Raw genomic sequence first — 19,620 nt, 5'->3', positions numbered from 1 at the left:
TCATGCAAGCCCAAAAGGAAATGTAATCATCTCTTCTATAAAAAGATATAAGAAGAAAATTGGCGAACTTGAAATAATGTCCCACTTCTCCCCGCTCTCCCCTACATACTATTCATGATAATATAACATATGGCAAAGATGAAAAAAGATAAAATTATATTTGCTTGATCCTTGTGTGGATATATAGCTTATGCTCTACTATATCATACTCATCATATGGCTGAATATCAGTATTTCATCTCAGTAATATATCCTGTGCACTCACTTGCCAGTTATCATGTGTCCAAGACCATAGCTTGCATGGGTGTGCTCTGCCATCTTTGGACTGCCTGTAGTCCCACTTGTAAAGAATACCGTCATGGGGTCATCGCTTCGAGTTTGCACACACTGTAAAATACAAACAAATAATTACACCACTTGGAGCGGACACCATGAGAAGTTGCATGCATCTACAGCAAATACAAATAAATATACAAAAGATACACTGTGGCCACTTCAGCTCTTAAAGGCATTTTTTTTTAAACAAAAGAAATCAAACATAAGTATTATGTAAATGCTAACTTACTAAGCATGTCTCGTTGTTCACTTAACAGTAACAAACAGATTAATATTTGAATTGATGCAGTTTTTTTTTTTTTTCATTCTAAAAGTAGTGATGACCTGATAAAAACTAGTTTAATCCGTTGAAGACAAGTCCCGAGTATACTCGGGCAGGTGTCTATGGGCAATGCGCACTGTAGCAAAATGAGCCCATCCTCAACAGGTTAAATACAGAGAAAGCTCATGGGAAAGTAGCATTAGGGAAACTCCATCCCCAGGAAAATGCTGTTTTCCTGCAGTTTGTATACATTTGTAATTAGCTTAAAGTTTGCGAATCTAATTATCTTCTTTTTCTGAAAAGATTTCTGTGGCAATTAATTCCCAACAGAAATTTGTCATATAAAAATATGCAGACCTACCATCCATTCTGACTGAAAAATAGGGATGATTTGGCTCAAAAGTAGGGAAGAAAGAGCAGTTCCCATAGCAGTGTGTAGTAAAATTATCAAGAAAGATAGGAAATTTTTCCTGACACAAGAGCTGGGAATAGTCAAAATTCAGAGTAAATTTTCCTCAAAATTCAGAATGGTTGGGAAGTCTGTATGTGGTACACATGTGCTTCATCTTTGGATGATGCTTTCATCAATTCAAACAGCTTGACTTTTCAAATGTGTATGTGTATGTAAAAGAAAGTGATGAGATACAGATAGAGAGGTATGAGCTTAGATATCTCTGTCTCTGCGTATGCATGACACAAATATTTTATAAGCAAACAAATAGATCGAGAGAGAGCATTAGTTTTGTGTTTCTTTGTCTGTGTTCTGTGTGCATGAGAGAAAAGGTAGAGAGGGAGGGGGAGAGAGAGTGTGTGGATGTGTATGTATGTATGTCTGTGTCTGTGTTGTGTGTCTGTGTGGGAGAGAAAGACAGAGGGAAAGACATCAAAGGTATGTATTACTGTTGAACCTACCTCATGTTGCTCAGACGATCTTTCATACAAGCTTCTGTAATCCATCCATCCAGGCCTGGAATTAGATCAAGGTTAATGAGGTGACAATGAGACTTGAGATAAAGTTATCATTACCAAAGTGCTACTGTCACATGACTGTGACAATAACAACCGTATGTGACCCTGCACCACAAAACAAACAAAAAGTCGCCATACATGAAATTTTAGTTAAGAGCATATTCTGAAAGAGCAGACTTTAAGCTTTAAAATGATGTATAACTCAAACCAAATGGACTCTCTTGACCTATCTAAATATTGGAAAGAAGGCACATAATCAGGAAAGTGTAAACTGAGAAAAGAGGCTCTGAAGTACAGTGTCTATCCAAGTGCTTAATCTTTACCAAGCCGTGCTGGCTGTGCGATGAATGGGACAAAAACAAGGATGTAAACCACTGGAGTAACAACAATGAAGGGATTATCAGATTTAATTGAAATTGAGCATGCCTTATTGACACATTCTGTCCTTAATTAATGCCAACTTTCAAAGCAGTAGCATCATCCTTTCAAAAGTTATAGGAGTTGAAAGTGAAGAGAGTGTACAAGGTTTTTAAGAAATGAAAAGGGGACTCTAAAGACACACTTAATCACACTATTCTCCCAAAAAATGTTCGAGATAAACTGCTGAAAAACACACTTTCCCACCCGTTTTATGATCCCAAATTTTAACATAATGTAAAAGAAGACTTGCTCTTTCAGAAAATATGAAAAAGTCAAGATCGGCTCGGTTGACCCATTTCACCTATTTTCAGTACTCACACAAAATCATTGTGTGCGACTTTTTGTTCATTTTGTGATGTACGGTCACATACACAGTGCACTCCCATTATAACATACATGGTTATAACAAAATTCCTGTTAAAACAAAGTAAAAATTCAGGCCGCAACATTATCTCCTCTATGCGTTTTTATTGCTTATTTGTTCGGTTACAACAAAATTTCGATACAACGAAAGAAAACTACCAGTCCCGAGTACTTTGTTATAACAGGAGTCCACTGAGTAAGTATGTCCTGCATTTGTAAACAATCATTCTGTTAATCAAAATCCTTTAGAAAATGTATCAAATCCCTTCCTTTTAATTTGTATAGACAGTATGACTGTAAGAAACTTGAACACAAGTGTCAGGACAGTACAGGGTGGTCCACAACTTGAAATTTGAGCATGTTACAAGTTCAGAATCTGAGAATATTGCAGAAATTGAATATGCGCGGAGCGCACACAATGAGTACGTAGTACGCAATATTTTGTTGCTTATCTCTCTTTGTGCTGCTTACATTCAACGTTCTCTCTCATGTTTTGCACACAAATATCTAAGTACCAGGTAGTTTGATGTTTCTTATGTTATGCACATGTTTTGCACATTTTTGAATATTTTTTCTTTGAGCTTGTTGCAAATTCTTTAGGATGTTGCATAGCATGTTGCTGGTTTTTGAGGATGTTGCACAAGAATTTTAGCATGTTGCAGCGACATGCTAAAACCCCTCTTGGACCACCCTGCAGTACACTAAATCTGTCTCATCATCTATCTGTGAACTTCTGATTTTTTTTGACAAAGAATTTTGCATTGACTTGCAAGAGGTCAACTTGTGAAGGGAGATACAACTCTGCCCCATCTGATAGCAACTTTACAGTATATCTTTGCCTATACCCAGTCAGTAGATGAGATTATTCTTACTCAAAATTTGATTTTACTAATTATGTGATTTCATTAATCCAGCCAGGTGCGAAATTCACAAAAAAGTTCAAATTCACAAAATGATCACTTTCCTGTAATGACATTCATGCCAATGTAATGACATATGGAATGGTATCATGGGAAGATGGGTACATCATGAGGGTTTTATCACAAAATTGAGCCTTAAATAATAATAACAATAGTGGTCTCTTATGATGTGCTGAAGTCCATCAAGAATGATGCTCATGGCGCTGTGACATAACCATATTGTGTCTTCTTCTCCAAAGTCATTTACCTTTGTTCGTTTCCCTTCTCATTCACAAGAAGTTTGCACTTCAGCGACTCAAATTCTCCCGCCTGGTCCACTGAGGGCGCCATCTCCTCACTGGTGACGATGCATACCGACTGCGATCTCTGCAGGCGATCCTTGATGTCCCTGGTCCGCAGCTGCATGGAGCCAGGAGTCAGAACAGCACCTTGAAGGGTAAACAAACAAATGCACAAACAAACAGAAAGACAAATAGATAATTTAGTAGTGTTATCTGTTTAATGGTTTGTACAACATACCTCACATGTGCGGCAACATCTTGACAGCATTCACATAGACTTCACAATGTACGTGTACAATTATTCATATCTAAATTTTACAAAAAAGGACACAGGAAGGAAAATAAAGGTTATAGAGAAAAACATGTGCAAAGCTCATGATGCAAGTCACATTTTTGATACATCAATAGAGAACTTCAGACCCTATCAAAATACCTAGATGGTAGCTACCACTTTTAATAGACAAATCAAACAGATAAGATGACAATATAAAAACCATAATTACCAATCCTTAAACAGGCAATGTTGAAGAGCCACCACTCTGGAATGCGAGGTAGTATGACCATCACTAGGTCTTTGGGTTTGACACCGCAATGATTCACCAGCAAATTGGCAACTCTGGGAAAACAACAATGTTAAACTAAAAAGAGTGAGATTCATCATATAAGTCCTGAACATGGCAATAATGTGCTAACATAAGGACAGGTTTACAATCAAAACCAAATTTGATATCTCAACAAAAGATTTGCTACACAGGGTATTGCAAAAAGTACACAAGTGCTTACTCTCTCAAGCTGAACTCAGGCAAATTTAGACAAATGTACATTTCTAACTTTGGGTTCCAGGGCTCAGCTTTAGTAAGATTGACATCAGCAGCATTTCATTTCCAGGCCACATGACTCAGCTGTCTAAAACTTGTTGTAACCTTTGTGTAATTTTTTTCATTCACAAATGACTACATCTAATCAATTTTTTTTTAAAAATATCTATAAATCAGTTAGGTATCAAATATATGCAATATTGGTTTCAGTCAAAATACCTGTCCAAGTCGTCTTCTTCTTCTTCGTATGTACTGTCCAACACCCCTTAGTAGGGGCCAACCGGACAGGTCTACTACTGAGAAATTAGTGCATCCATTATTCTCTTCCTGTTTTGACTTTCTCTTGCATATGATTACTCCTGATTTTTTCGTCCAAGTTTCACAAACTTCAAAATGCAGCAGCTTGCTTAGTAACTCTGTCCACCAAATGCACCTACATTACAACTTCACAGCACAGACTTACTTCTTTGACTTCAATTCCAAATCTTTGAATGTCCATTTCAGTTCATTTCCCTCAGCATCGATCCACCAGAAGGCTGGAGGATTTGATGGACGTTCTCCTCTCTGTTGCGTGCAAGGGAATGACAAGTAAATATTATTTGACGTAAACCAGCATCACAATTATATGCAATCATTTTAGAACCATGTGCCCCTTTTACCCGACTTTTCTATGAACATGGAGTCAATTCCTCCAAACTGAACATAATTGTAAGTTAAAAAGTCCACTCATGCATAAAAAGTGCCTCAGTCCCACATACAGCCCATGATGACACAATGGGGATTACAAGGATTCTACTTTCATTGACAGTTACATGTAGTTGGAAGGCATCTGCACCAATTAGCAAAGTAAGTACTCAAGCAAATGTGCAAATTGTAGGAAGAAAATCACTCAAGTAGAGTTGAGAAAGAACAAATAAGCAGAAGATACTGATACTACCAGTATTCCCTGAAATGTTGAAGACATTCACTCTTACTGTCTTTTTGAATACCACTTCTGGAAATATCTGAAATTTGTATAATTCAAAGTGGGTCATACTTTGTACAATGTGAAATTGTGGTGACTCAAATTATCTCTGGAAATCATTCCTGCATCAAAGTTTTCAATATCAGTCATTGATTCACAGATCATATTCATACCTTTCAGGTTTAGAAAGTTGAATTAAACACACTGCACCAACCTCCTCCCTCCTTGCCCACTCGTCCATAACATTTGCGAAGTTGAAATATTCGGGGACATCCAGTTCGAATCTCTGGCGACCTAACTCGTAGTCATTGAATCCCGTCACGGAGACGGCAGACAAGAAGCCTCGTGAGGGCTGTTGCCATGGTAACAACGCCACCTTCCCACCATCCTTCAGAGTACATTGGCTCGATGAGCGGCAGAGGCTGTTGTCAGTCACATATGAACGATTCTTGGCTCCTGGTAATGAAGAGGTATTCCTGACGACGGAACCATTTTGTGAGGGAGAGTGCAACAGGTAATCACCCTTGGTTGTGGTAGTAAATCCAGCTGGTCTCATTCCTCCAATCAAGGAGGAGGACCTGGTCCAGCGACACGCCCCTGGTAACCTACACGCCTGTTTCCAGCAGGATAGCATCCCGTTCAGGGAAGACAGCTGTAGTCTGGGCAACATGATGAGATGACGAATCGTGTCTGTTTCAAAGCGTCACGTCATCAACAATCCCTATTCACTGGCAAACTTGCTTGTCAGCATCAAGTGTACAGTTGTCTTCTGTATGTAGTGTTGTTGATGAATCTAAAAATCAGCATGTCCTAGCAAAAACCTGCAAAAGAAAAAAAAGGGAATGTGTCTTGCTTTCTCTAGATTTTATAATCCAACTGCCTTTAAGTATTTATGATTCTCATTTGTAATTGGTTGATATTTTGATAAATAATGTACAGACTCCAAAGGCTCTAAACAACCTGGTAGGAAGGCGGCTCTTTCACTCAAGTTATAGTTTCAGGTAATCCTTCATTTTCATTCTTGTATAGTTTATTTCACTTGTTCTGGTCTGGTTTAAGATGTATTTCATTTCACCACTTTGTGCATTCCACCACCACAAATAAAAAACAAGCAAACCATAAACATAAATAGCCAGTTTCTCCTGAATTATAACTAACCCTAAACTATACTGATACAGCAACTTTTACTACAATGGCTTAAATGCACGGGTGTAATGATTAGATCAATTAGGTCAATATGGGTCATCATAAATGAATAATTGTGCTTCACGAGCAAACACCAACAGGAGATGAAGAAAGCTTACAGCTTCCATCAAGACGCACAACAATACAGAATTCCTTTTCTGAGTTTGCAGAGAAAAACAAATTACAGGCACCTGCAGATGCTCCACACTGCAGATGGGTGCTTGCTGTCAATCTTTGAAGGTTAATCAAATTACAGCTGGCTAGCTTTTGGTCATAAAATTCACTCTGGGACATCATGCAATTAAAGAGCCAAGAGTAATGCTATTGACAACGTGACCAACACAAGGCACATTCCAGACCAACAATCAAAGTAAGGTGATATTGTGGATACCCTCTGGGAGCCATTTTGCTGGTACAAAGCAAGAACTCCCCACCCCTTCCCCCAAGGAGAGATACAGGCACCCTCCTGACTGACCTGGGAAAAGATTGATCACTTGAAATGAGCTTTCACTTGAAATGAGCTTTCACTTGAAGAGTTGATGCATTTCACGATACACTACATCTCACAATGCCACATTTACTCGTCCAATGAAAACAAACACAAAAACAAAGGGAAAGAAAGAGAGGGGAAATATGATACAGGCAAACACGATATTGGCCCATTTACATGTACCAGCCTCGTGAGACTGGACCAGACATGACCATGTGATGTACCAGCTGCCGAATCAGGCTGCAGTAGGTGCAGCAGGGTATATATCCTGTATTACCAGCCGCACCATCGTCATTCCACTGATGTCTTGGTCAGCCTCAACTTGACAAGCTTGACAGCTTTGAAGGGTGTCTAATCTCAGGTCAGCCTCCTGTCATTTCAGGCATCTCCGTGCAGCTTGTTTGGAAGCTCTTGTAGATCAAGGAAATCATGGCGACTCTCAGGTAATCTTACCATCCTTTCATACTTCATATACTAGCGGGATCCTTCCTTTTTTGCTTGAACTAAGATATACAGTGACATAAATATTTCACAATCCATCTTGTTTGGATTCTTTGTCAATACATCCATTTCAGGATGTACTGAAATATTCTATAACTTATTCTCACTTTAAAGAAATGGCAAGTAATCCAAGTGCACTTTCGTGGTTGATCTTCCAAGAGTTTTTAAATGCATGGGCATTAAGTCTTTCTGAGCTAGTGGTGTTTTGCCCTCCACACACAAAAAAGTTAGAAAGGTTAACAAAATAATGCATCTTATCTTTTCATACATATATGAATATTTTGCATTTGATAGAAATGCATTAAGAAAATAGATGGTGATATCAATCACTGATAAGGTAAGGTGAATCATCTAGTGATGAAATTATATCTACACACACCAAAAAAATTAAAAGCTGAACCTAGTACAACTTGACAATATATGCTGCCATTAGCCAGTTTTGCCAATTGCAGCAAGTTTTCAGGAAACTTTTCCCCTCCACCTACTATTGTGTCAAACAAGAAAATTTGAATCAAGATCCTAGAAAGACTGCAAGACATTTTGTTACCAGTACGATGAAAATGACTTTCATCAATTCAGTTCAATGCCTTACTGAATGCATAAACTTCAATTATCTTTTCTCCTTCATATGTAGTTGAAAAAAAAAAAACGTCAGTATTTTGTGTGGCAAACTTTGCTGGTCTGCCATATAATTTCATTTTTGCTTCTCTTTCTGATGCATATTGTAGCTGGAGCATCAAAGAACAGATTCTAGGTCTTTCAATGCTGTTTGCCCATTTCAAATCAATCATTTAAACTGTTATCAGTTTCTTTTACTGTGAACAGTCTTCAAAAATTTTCCATGAAGAACCGTATGAATTATTTGCATAAGATTAATGAGGATATTGTCGTGCCAAGATGCCTGTATATAAATGCCACTATTTGAACATTTCATCAAATGTTTCCATCGTTAGAATTGCTATTCTGGTTCGCATGAAGGATACATTTGTATATCACAGGGAGTAGAATTTCATGGGATAAACCTTTTTCCTCTGTTTAAACAGCAGCAAAGAACTTTGCCTTCATGTCTTGATTTACTATCTCTTCATTTGGTAAAGGTTTGTGACTCGGTTCTATGGACATCAATCACACTCTATCAATCATTTCCACTTTCAAATAGTAAGAAATCAGTAAAATCATTAAACCAAGATTTACACCTTCAAGTTCAAAAATACCTTGAATACAGAGAATACAAATATTTTTTGCTATTGCAAAGGCATAAATTCTAGATATGAATGAATATGGAAGTGAGTGACCAAGAAGGGTGAATTTTTTAATGTGGTTATTATCCTATACCGGTACACTGTATAGGCCCTATCCATTACAGGCCTTAATGTGTATGGGGCAATAAAACATTTATTATGGCCAAACAAAAATACAGTAAAAGCTCTTGGATACTTTCGCTTGACTATATTTTTCACGCTCGGCCAGCTAGCTAAGAGATTTGCACGTTTTTTATTCCGGGGAATCAAGACATCAACTACAAGAACCTATATGGAAAGCAAAAATATTATAGAAAATAACTGAGCTGTGCATACATTAACTTTCATGATTAAGTTTACTCATGATCATCGTCATTCCATAGATTCGAGTCCTCAAAGCCCCTTCATTGGATTGGCCCAAACACTACAAACACCTGTTCACATTTGTTTGTAACCAGTATGCTTCTAGTAGTCATTGCTAGTCATACCCAAAATCATTCTGTGCACTCCAGCTTATACTTTGTAAATTACTTGGCTTCTTGCTTGGGTCTATATGGCGGAGGTAGGACCTAGGCCTATGGCTATGTACCACTGGGCACTGCCAGGCCAGTGCAGTGCACAGTGCCCTGCTCAAAGAGAAGAGAAGTGTCATCATGATTGATACCTTTTAGTATACGCTGGAATGCTCTGCATTTAGACCCCAAGTGCGGCTCGATGCGATGGTCGAGGGGGTATCTAAGCCGTTTCCCGACGATGGTACAGACCGGTTCAGATTTCTGGTAGTAGTATCTGGTATCACAGCGTACTTCGATGATCCACGCCTAGACCGATATGTGCGGTGGCCGCCGGAATCGAGTCTCTGGCCAGCCTTGCCCCACCACCTCGCGCCCGATAGCTTCCGGGGATCCCCTGGCCCTGACCAGCTCCTGAGTCGCCTGTGCTAGAGTGCTGTGCCTGTAGCTGTGCTGGTGCACTACACAATACGACCGAAGAGTATAGAAGCGCATGGAAACGACGTCCACAGCATGCGTAGTCTAACGATTCATGGCTTCAGTGAATGCTATAAATGTTTAAAAAACACATGAGCTCGACGATTGCACGTATAGCAAATCAAAGACGATGGCATCACTATGAAATGCTACATTGTACTGTCTAGTACATTCCTCTTTCATATCAATAGAGGTTGGAGGTCATGGCGAGGGTACGGGAAGGGGTGGGGTGGGGGCGGGGCGCGTGTTTTTTTTAGACGGCACAGATTGGGGAAACTAAAAATCTATCGGGGACCCTATCCCTAAACCTAACCCTAATCCTAATCCTAACCCTAACCATCAAACCCTAACCCTAACCCTCACCCTAACCCCAACCCTAACCCTAACCCTAACCCTAACCATAACCAAAAACCCTAACCCAACGTTTTCCAATAGGTTTAACACGCACCATGCCCCAATCTGTGCCGTCTTAAAAAAAACGCGGGCGGGGCGGGTGGTAATAGCTGTAGTCTAGATTCTAAACCTTTTTTTTTTTGAGACAGACAGTACACTTCTTCTTCTTCTTCTTCTTCTTCTTCTTCTTCTTCTTCTTCTTCTTCTTCTTCTTCTTCTTGTTATTCATGTATTCATACTACATACATGGTGTATAAGAATGCACACCATGGTGTGAAGAATGCACACCACGTAACTGGTCCATTTACAAAAATAGATAACTAGTGTAGATACATAGATACTACTAGAGTAGATAGATGGATAGATAGATAGATAGATAGATAGATGGATAGATAGATAGACTGGGATCCAGATATATGAATAAATATGAATGAATAAATAGATGAATCAATAAATAAATGAATAAATACATAATAAAAAAATGCAGATCATTCTCAGATAGAAAGTTTCTCAGAATCAAAAAAAAAAAAAAAAGAGTTAGAGAGGGCAGAATCCAGACTAGATGATCGTGTACTTTCTCCAGGGGGCGTTTCATTAACGAGTTCGTCGGAGGTTTTCACCGACAAATTTGCTAGCAGCCAATCAGACGCAAGGATTTCAGTAGCTTTTAACAGTTGCCAGTGTAAATCACTGACAAAAAAGTTTCATCCCCTGGGCATCACTGTTTGTGCTAGTCTCATTCCCTCTGGAATGAGATTTCTTGTCATATTCGGTCCGTATACGCAACGATGATGAGTAGGACCTGCTCTTCAATGTTTGTACTGACAAATGTTTAGTAGTGAGTCAAGGCATGCATTAAGAAGTTACCATAGTAACTACTTTACCTTTGGAAGTGTGAATGAGTCTCCCAACTGTCAGATGTCACTGTTGAAGCTACAGCCGCGAGTGCTACTATCGTCTGTGTCTACCAGGAGGCCCTATGATTTAACTGGAAGTCTTGCTAACATAATTATTTCCACAAAAAAAGAGAAAAATATTATCGAACCTTATCGCTAGACACTAATAGTTTTACCGTAGACTGTCGTTGTGATTCGTGTGGTTAATATAGGAAAAAATGATGTGCAACGTAAATTGCAAGTTTAGTTACGGTCTGTTCAAGTTGAGACTAGCTGAACTTCGTCCCTCCAGACTGACCTGGGAGGGGAGGGTCCTAGATATTAACATCTTATTCCACATCTGAAACCGTTTTAGCTGTCTTTAGGTATCCTTAGGGCTTAGGTACGTGTGGGCGTAGATGACAAAACAATGAATTTGTTGTGCGCACCGCGCGGCACCGAAGTGAAGTGCGTTGCACTGTGTACTATCAAGTGACCTAGGTCACATGATAGTCCACAGTGCAACGCACTTTTATTTCGCGCGTACTCATCTTGCGTTAGGACTCACGTCTGTGTAGACTGTGTGGAGATCAGCGAAACAAAAGGGACTATCAACATAGAGTGTAACGAACTTTTTTTCTCAGGTGATGTGATGGGCAAAACTACGCTTCATCACGTGATCAGCTCTGGACCAATCCTATTGCAACATTCTCAGTACGTGGAATGTAATAATTTATATACATGTTAGTAGTACAATACACTGTACTAGTAGTCTGTTATTTCTTATCATGTGGAATACCATCTATTAGGTATTAAACTACCTGATCAGTGCTGCTTCACTACCGAACTCCATAAAGCACTAAAGTCTCCGAAGCTAAACGGTTGAGGCATTGACGTTCCAAGCCAAAGACCCGCGTTCAATAATTCCCGGAGGAAACCAAATTTCAACTCATGCCGTATTAAAAAAAAAAGATAAACAGTAAAGGGTATAATAAAAGGTGCGCACCGTTTTCTCTTTCCTCGTATCTCATGTATACACACGCAGACGCACACACACATAATATAGGCCTATGTAATTACATTATATACATATACACTGTACATGTTATATAGTCATATATAACATTCACAAATTTGACAGTTCTGAAGTTTGAAATTTAGATTGCAATAGCTTAATACCTTAATGCATTGCGGTAGAGAATATCTTGTAAATTTTAAGGAAGACAGGACCACCTTTGTATCTTTCATTATATGATATTTCGCTTTCTCAGAGATAAACTGCGGAGAGCCATCTCCCTGGAACAGTTCATCGACATGAACGGCAGCCCGTTTTCTGACGGAATCAAACAGACCCGCAACAAGGTTCAAAGAAAGATCGATGATTCTGCCGAGGCCCTAAATAAGCTCAGCCAAGAGATCTGGTCTAATCCGGAACTGGCCTACCGGAGACCCATGCCCACAAAGTCCTAACAGACTTCTTGGAGGAAGAAGGGTTTGAGGTAATAAACGAGAATGATGATTGTATTAATATTATGGTCTTCTTTATTCAGGGTAGCCTCTTCAGTATTGACACTTAGCCCTGCCATTATCATAATTTTCCTATAGCATTGCCAGTTACCCATTTATACACCTGGGTCGAGAAAGACATGGTGGGTAATAACATCTTGTCCAGGGAAGTATAAGCATTGTACTGGATTTGAACTCGTGTCCACTATGCCACAGTGTCCCCCCCCCCCTTGATGGGCCCCTGATGCAGCGTAGGTTTAATGTAAAATGTGATGAGCATGATCGTAAAAACTTGTTATGCGCCATTTTTTTAACCTTAAAAGTAAATCTACCATCAAATAGAGCAAACCCCCTTTTCAGTATAATAACGCACTTGCTATAGATAACATTAATATGATATTCTTAAAGTTATGATTAAAATTGTCATATATTTTCTTTGTTATTTCTTGTTTTCAGCAGCTTTAATCGCAAATATCTCAAATTAACAAATGAAATGGACTCGTTGTGTGATTAAAACTCTTTGTGTACAGATCTCCGGAAATCATTGATGCTTTACACCACCTGCATCGTGGTGTATCGTATACCTATTGAAGAATAGTAATATGTGTATGTATGACATGCATATAAATCTTGTTAGATGTATACTTTTTGAAGCACCATGTAACTGTTGGAGAATGGTACGCATCTTATAAATCTTAATATGATGTAATTATTTTTGAAGCAGATGAATGTATAATGAGTTATGTGACTTTTGAAAATTTATTCTATTTTGGACATAGTATATCTCACCGAAATGCAACGAAATGTATATCTTCTGTATATTTCTAATGGTTGTTACTCTTCTTTTTTAAAGAGAATTATAATACTATTGTCACATTTCTTTGGCTTAGGCATAGTCAGTTTTATAATTATTGACAGTTTGATACAAAGCATTTAATTTCTGCATGCCAAATTGATTCCCTGTCCATGGGTTTGTGTGTGAAATTTGTGCCCATTTGACTCATTGGCACAGATGAGATATGGAACATTTGAATGTTTTATAAACATTCAGGTGAATGCTTATTATCAATTCTCTCAATAATCAAGTATTGAGTGGAATCGAATAAGAAGAAAGCAGTAAATATGGTCACACCTCATCATTGATTTGCCCTATAGGTAACAAGAGAATATCACCTGAAGACGGCTTTCAAGGCCACATTTGGAGGAAAGGCAGGCATCCATGTCTGTGTGATCTGTGAGTACGATGCTCTCCCTGAAGTCGGGCACGCCTCTGGACACAACCTCATCGCCGAGTGCGGTGTTGCCGTGGGGCTTGGGGTAAAGGCCGTCTTGGAGGAGCCAGAAAATTCATCCGTCGGAAGGGTAATTTTCAGTGCATTTGTTTCACCTTCAGTACAGATTGTGTTGTTAGATTTTATTTATTTATTTATTTATTTATTTATTTACTTATTTACTTATTTATTCATTTATTTATTTATTCATCTATTTATTTATTTACTTACTTATCTATCTACCTGTTCATTTATCTATTCATTCAATTGGTCTAGCAGATCTTATCGCTGTGTGGATAAAACCACAAACTTGTGCATTGATTCATAATGAATTGTAAATCTTAAGACTTTTATTATAAGAAATCAAGATTATGTTCCTGATTCATGAGGCCCTGCGTTTATACTAGTATCGAACAATTTGAGCAGAAATATATGTATACCAAAACGTGATTTTCTACCCTTACAAATTGACACAGGATATATATTTTTTCTTTCATGAGATGCATTAAGTTTGGGTTTTCCCCAGGGGTTTTTAGTAGATTTATTCGTATCTTGCTTTTGTGTATGATACTCATCAGACATCAGATATCAGACAAAACAAGACCGTCAAGTGTGCCCTTTTCTTACATATTTGGTTCTCTTCTTTGATTCTATACTGCCATAACCAGTTTTATGTTAGCCCCCCCCCCCCCCCCGAGTTTGTGCTATTAAGTTGTATCAAGATCACAGTACACATTATCTTATGGGTCATTAAAACACCTGTTTGTTGTCAATTACCAATAGCAATATTAGTTTGCTTGTCAACATTTTCAGTTTATTTTCAACTGCTATGGAGGTGAATCGTCAATAACTAAATGCAGAATATGTTCATATTTCTTCATTTGTCATCATTTAGATATCTTGATCATATCTACATTTTAGCTCTTCTGAAAGCATAAGATGATAACAATTAACAATTATAATAGTTATAATAGTTATGATAATCAACAATTGATAAAAATCAACAATTGATAAAAATCAACAATTGATAAAAATCAACATTTTCAGTTTATTTTCAACTGCTATGGACATGATGGAGGTGAATCGTCAATAACTAAATGCAGAATATGTTCATATTTCTTCATTCGTATTTTGTCATCATTTAGATAATATCTTGATTATCTACATTTTAGCCCTTCTGTAAGCATATGATGATAATAATTATCCATTACTCTGAGGAAATTGTTTAGATTTTTGGGATGACTTTTTTTTTGGGGGGGGGGGGGGAGGGTATTGACATGATAGCAAAATCAAAGAGGTGGTAGTTTAGGGCATCATAAACCCGTTGCAAATTACTGAACAAATCTGAATTGATTTAGACAGAGTTAAATTTTGATTTTTCTGGTTTTGGTTCTCTTTAAAACATCATAACAAACAGGTAACAATTCTGGGCACGCCAGCCAAGGAGAGTGGAGGTGGCAAAATCGACCTTATTAAAGCCGGAGCCTTTGAAGGGGTCGACGTCGCTTTGATGGCTCATCCGTTTCAGAGCAATATGCCCAAACCAATCTGTCCTGCCAGTGAATCGTAAGTTTTCCTTGTGTACAGGGCGCGATCTATTTTTTTTTTTTTTTTTTGCGAGCTCTTTTCAAAATCTCTGCTAACTTAATTCCAACTAATGATTTTATGTCATGATTCGGTACGACAAAATTTTGTCTGTTAAGTTTCAAATTTGATTACCGTCGTTAATATCAGTGCATGAAGATAGATAGAATGATGCACATTACTCATGTATAGACCGATTCTTAATCAGGACCTTTTCAATGTTTACTGGTACTTTTGTGTACCCAGATAACTACACCTGTGTAAATGTATACATGTGAATTCAGGAGGATTTTTTTAACGCATTTCACTCAACAAATTAATAAGAGGTAATAGCCATGGCTGCTCGCTGTGTCATTTTATACAACGTTGTCATAAATGCTTTTAGAGAGCTTGGATGGTTTAGTGAATTCCACTACATGTAATTTGGTTAAATATATCAAAGTCTTAACACTTGCGGAATGTATAGGCCTAAGATAATGCACATAATTTGGTATACAATACCTCTGAATACAATTTGATGTTATTTACTTGTTGTTGTTGTTGTCACTGTTGTTATTGTTGTTGTTGTTGCTGCTGCTGCTGCTGCTGCTGTTGTTGTTGTTGTTGTTGTTGATAGGTGGATTGATGCAACATCTTATTTTTCTGTTTCTTTTGATTCTCTTCCCATCAAGGATGAACGTTCACTTCACCGGACGGGCAGCCCACGCAGCATCAGGACCCTGGATGGGACTGAACGCCCTGGATGCTGCTGTCATGTTCTACAACAGTGTTTCTGTCATGAGACAACAATTCAAACCTGACTGGAGGGTGCATGGTGAGTATCTTCTCGCCTTTCTGTCTCTCAAACTGCAGTTGTGCTCTCTGTTTTGACACTCCATGAAACTCTTTGAAAAATGACGTAACTGTTTACGGCATAATCAAGCTTCTCCTTAAGATGCAAGAGACCTCCTTCTTATTCCTGTGTTATTAAAGCAAAAGCATGATTTTGATGAAATTTCAGTTCGATTTTCAATCTTTCTTTGATTTCATACCTCTCATAATCATATATCAATATTACATCAAGAGTAATAGCACAAGTTCTTGTACCTTGTCAATAATGTACACGTACATACAAAACAAACAAAACAGTATACATGACACACACGGTAATTATAATGATAACCGGTCGAAATCTCGGTTCGGGTTGTACAAAGGGAAGTATGGACGGGACCTACATGAAAGCAAGCTTGTTTGGCTGTAAGGCCCGAATAATAGGTGTTTGTGAAAGAGAAACGGAGAAACGGATAATAGTTTAGACCAGGTGATTTAATGATACTAAATACTTATTAAGGGGAGAGGGAAATGTCTACATGATTAGAAAAAAGAAGAAAAATGACGGCCCAACTAACATCTAAAGTACATGACATGCATGTGCCAAGTGAATTAATGTTTATCTTCTCCAAATTGCTTACACATGAGAGAAAGAGTAATGAAGTAGCGATAACTGTTTTGTAAGGGGGTATGTGTGAATTAATGAAAATAACCATATTTATTATGTTTCATGATTGAATGATAGAAGACTATCGAAAAGGGGTACGAAAAAGAAAAATGAGAAACACAGTGAAACACATATTACTGTGTTCTGACTCATTCAGTTTTGTGCTAACTGTGAGGGTACATCTGGTTCATTTGATGATCTCTCTTTCCTCAACCAGGGACATTTGTCAAGGCAGGGGATGTTTCTAGCAGCATTCCTGAGGAATCTGAGCTACAGCTTTACCTTCAGACAGTTGACAAGGAGGACGCCCCCAAACTCAGAGAAAAGATAACCCAATGTGCTAAGGGTGCTGCTATATCAACAGGTTGCCAAGTAAGATTGTGAAAAAGTTGTTATTATTGCTTATTGCTAAAGAGATATGAAACAGTCAACAATATGAGGATATTGACGAAACATTATTTATGTTAAGAAATCACTTCATTTTCGTTTTGTTTGTGTACGTGTGTGTGTGCATCTGTTCGTGTGTGTGTATGGCCCAGGAAAGTAGTACATTATTCTAAAAACAAAATTGTGCGATCATCGATCATCGATCTGGTGCCAGGTTTTACAACAGCAAAGAATACGAATTTTATTTTTCATTATTTTTTAATCTATTTATTTTATAATCATATCATTATTATTTTTTACGAAAGGAGCTATGCTCTGCAAAGCTTCAATAACTATTCAAAATACAGCTATCTTGAGTACCATACGAGACCTTATATCTTTGCTTTTCTTAGGACAAAAAGGCATTATCATACTGAATGATATAGCACTAAATTCTGCTTTGAGTTACGGTATTTATGATTCTGTACTATTTTCATCATATTTTAGGTCAAATGTGAATGTGATGGTGAGAACAGTTACGCCAGTCTCCTAACCAACAACACCCTGGCCTCCCTCTACGAGCGACTGGCTGCCAGCCTCGACGTCAGCTGTGTTCCCGGGGAGGTTACATTCTCCACAGACATGGGGGACGTGTCTCGTGTGGTGCCTAGTATTCTCGTCCTATATAACATCGGAACTAAAGCTCCCAGCCGCTCAAAGGCTTTCCTTGAAGCAGCAGGTACATAAACTATTTGATTTTTTTATTAAAGTAATAATAATAACAATGCCTTATTTACCCAGGGTAACCTCTTCAGTGTTGCCAATGCTCTACCAGAGGGCCCTGCTATTATCATATTACCCCAGCGTTGCCAAGTATATACCTATTAGAGGGATAGTACAGTATTGGTGAAGTTGAGAATTGGGATTTTAACTTTTTGCAAGATACCAAGGAAACACTTATGAAATAGTACAGAGAATACCATTTTAAGAGGAATTCAAAGTTTATTTGATGAAAATTGGGTTTGGAATGACTGAAACATCCAAAAACACAGTAAAACAAAGCGATCGTCATAAAGTGTGGGTCCCACACTTTATCAGAATTGCTTTGTTTTGGATATCTCATCCATTTCAAAACTAATTTTCATCAGATAAACGTTGCATTCCTCAAGGAATTACATGCTCTTTCATATTTCATAAGAGGTTTCTCATTATCTCAACATAAAGTGTTAGAAACCTGAAATTAGGTCTTAACCAAAACTATGCAATCCCTTACACCTGGGTCGAGAGGGACATACACTTTGTAGTGGGTAAAAACATCTTGTCCAAGGACGTAAGCATTGGGCGGGATTCGAACTCGGGTCCTCCGATCGGGAGTCGGCAGTCTTATCCATTATGCCACAGCTGTGCGACCCCACCCCCTTTATGCAAAATCATTGCATCTAAAACTTTACTATTTTTTTCATTTTCCAACAAAGTAAGGGAAACGTATGAAAAGGAATAGTAAGAGAAGAATGTGCTTCTGTGACCAGTTTGTATTCATACTGATATTTGTTATTCGCATAGGTCATGATACTGCAGTTACCATAGTAATAGGTGCAATAATGGTGATTATTGTGATAACTGCAAACTTGGCCCTTGGTTGAGAGAGAGAGAGAGAGAGAGAGAGAGAGATGCTCATCATCGCTCTCTGTTGAAATTGAAGTCCAGTCACTGTATTTGTATATCTATCTCTATCATACCCCTATCAATTATTGCATATTACGAGTAGTTGTGGTAAAAGTGTCAATAGAGACGGTAACGTTATTCTCATTACTAGTTTTAATGCATGTGGCATACATCCATGCATCCACCACTCGGAGACAGTATCTCCGAGTAATGGGTCTGTGTTAGATAGAAAACAAACAGAAAAAGAGGAGCGACCATGTTACTCTTGGTATACACTCAGATGATGTTGCTATATCATTATAGCAACGTCATAGTACACACACAAATGATGTTGCTATAGCGAAATCATGGTATACAGTCAATTGATGTTGCTATAGCGACATCATCAGAGTGTATACCAAGAGTAACATGTTCGTTCCTTGTTTCTAAAACAGAAGCAAGCTTTACAACAACAACAACAACAACAACAACAACAACAAAAACAACCACAACGACAACAAGAACGACATATTATGATTCCTGAATGAGCATAACTGTCATGATCAGTAACATCTACTGAATGAATACTTCTATGTCTCAGGTGCGCCAGAGGCACAGGCACCGACTCTCCAGCAGGCAAAGGCCCTGGCCGTCACAGCTCTGGACTTGATGCAGCCCAACGGTAACACCATCGTGGAGAGAATCAAGAGGGAATTCAACGACCACGTCGGAGAGAAGAAGAAGATAGACAAGATACAGGAGTGA

General features: G+C 38.3%; 1 protein-coding gene and 1 pseudogene across 1 annotated transcript in view; one reads left to right on the top strand and one right to left on the bottom strand.

The window, feature by feature from the left end:
• LOC139711051 (acyl-coenzyme A synthetase ACSM3, mitochondrial-like) overlaps window positions 1-9,727 on the bottom strand; it is a 23,798-nt gene extending 14,071 nt beyond the window's left edge. Inside the window, exons 1-7 of the mRNA XM_071622971.1 lie at window positions 9,415-9,727; window positions 5,548-6,154; window positions 4,833-4,933; window positions 4,055-4,167; window positions 3,518-3,698; window positions 1,511-1,565; window positions 266-387 (exon numbers count right to left, since the gene is read on the bottom strand). Coding sequence (XP_071479072.1) covers window positions 266-387; window positions 1,511-1,565; window positions 3,518-3,698; window positions 4,055-4,167; window positions 4,833-4,933; window positions 5,548-6,003 — 1,028 coding nt within the window. The 5' untranslated portion in view covers window positions 6,004-6,154; window positions 9,415-9,727. The remainder of the gene's footprint in view (window positions 1-265; window positions 388-1,510; window positions 1,566-3,517; window positions 3,699-4,054; window positions 4,168-4,832; window positions 4,934-5,547; window positions 6,155-9,414) is intronic.
• Window positions 9,470-19,620, top strand: LOC139711062 (xaa-Arg dipeptidase-like; annotated as a pseudogene).

This window comes from Diadema antillarum, unplaced genomic scaffold (genome assembly GCF_040938485.1).
Source record: "Diadema antillarum isolate AM-2024a unplaced genomic scaffold, OU_Dant_1.0 seq00001606_RagTag, whole genome shotgun sequence".
NCBI lineage: Eukaryota > Metazoa > Echinodermata > Echinoidea > Diadematoida > Diadematidae > Diadema > Diadema antillarum.
The sequence above is the reverse complement of the archived record's forward strand: the minus strand, read 5'-3'. Positions and strand labels throughout refer to the sequence as shown.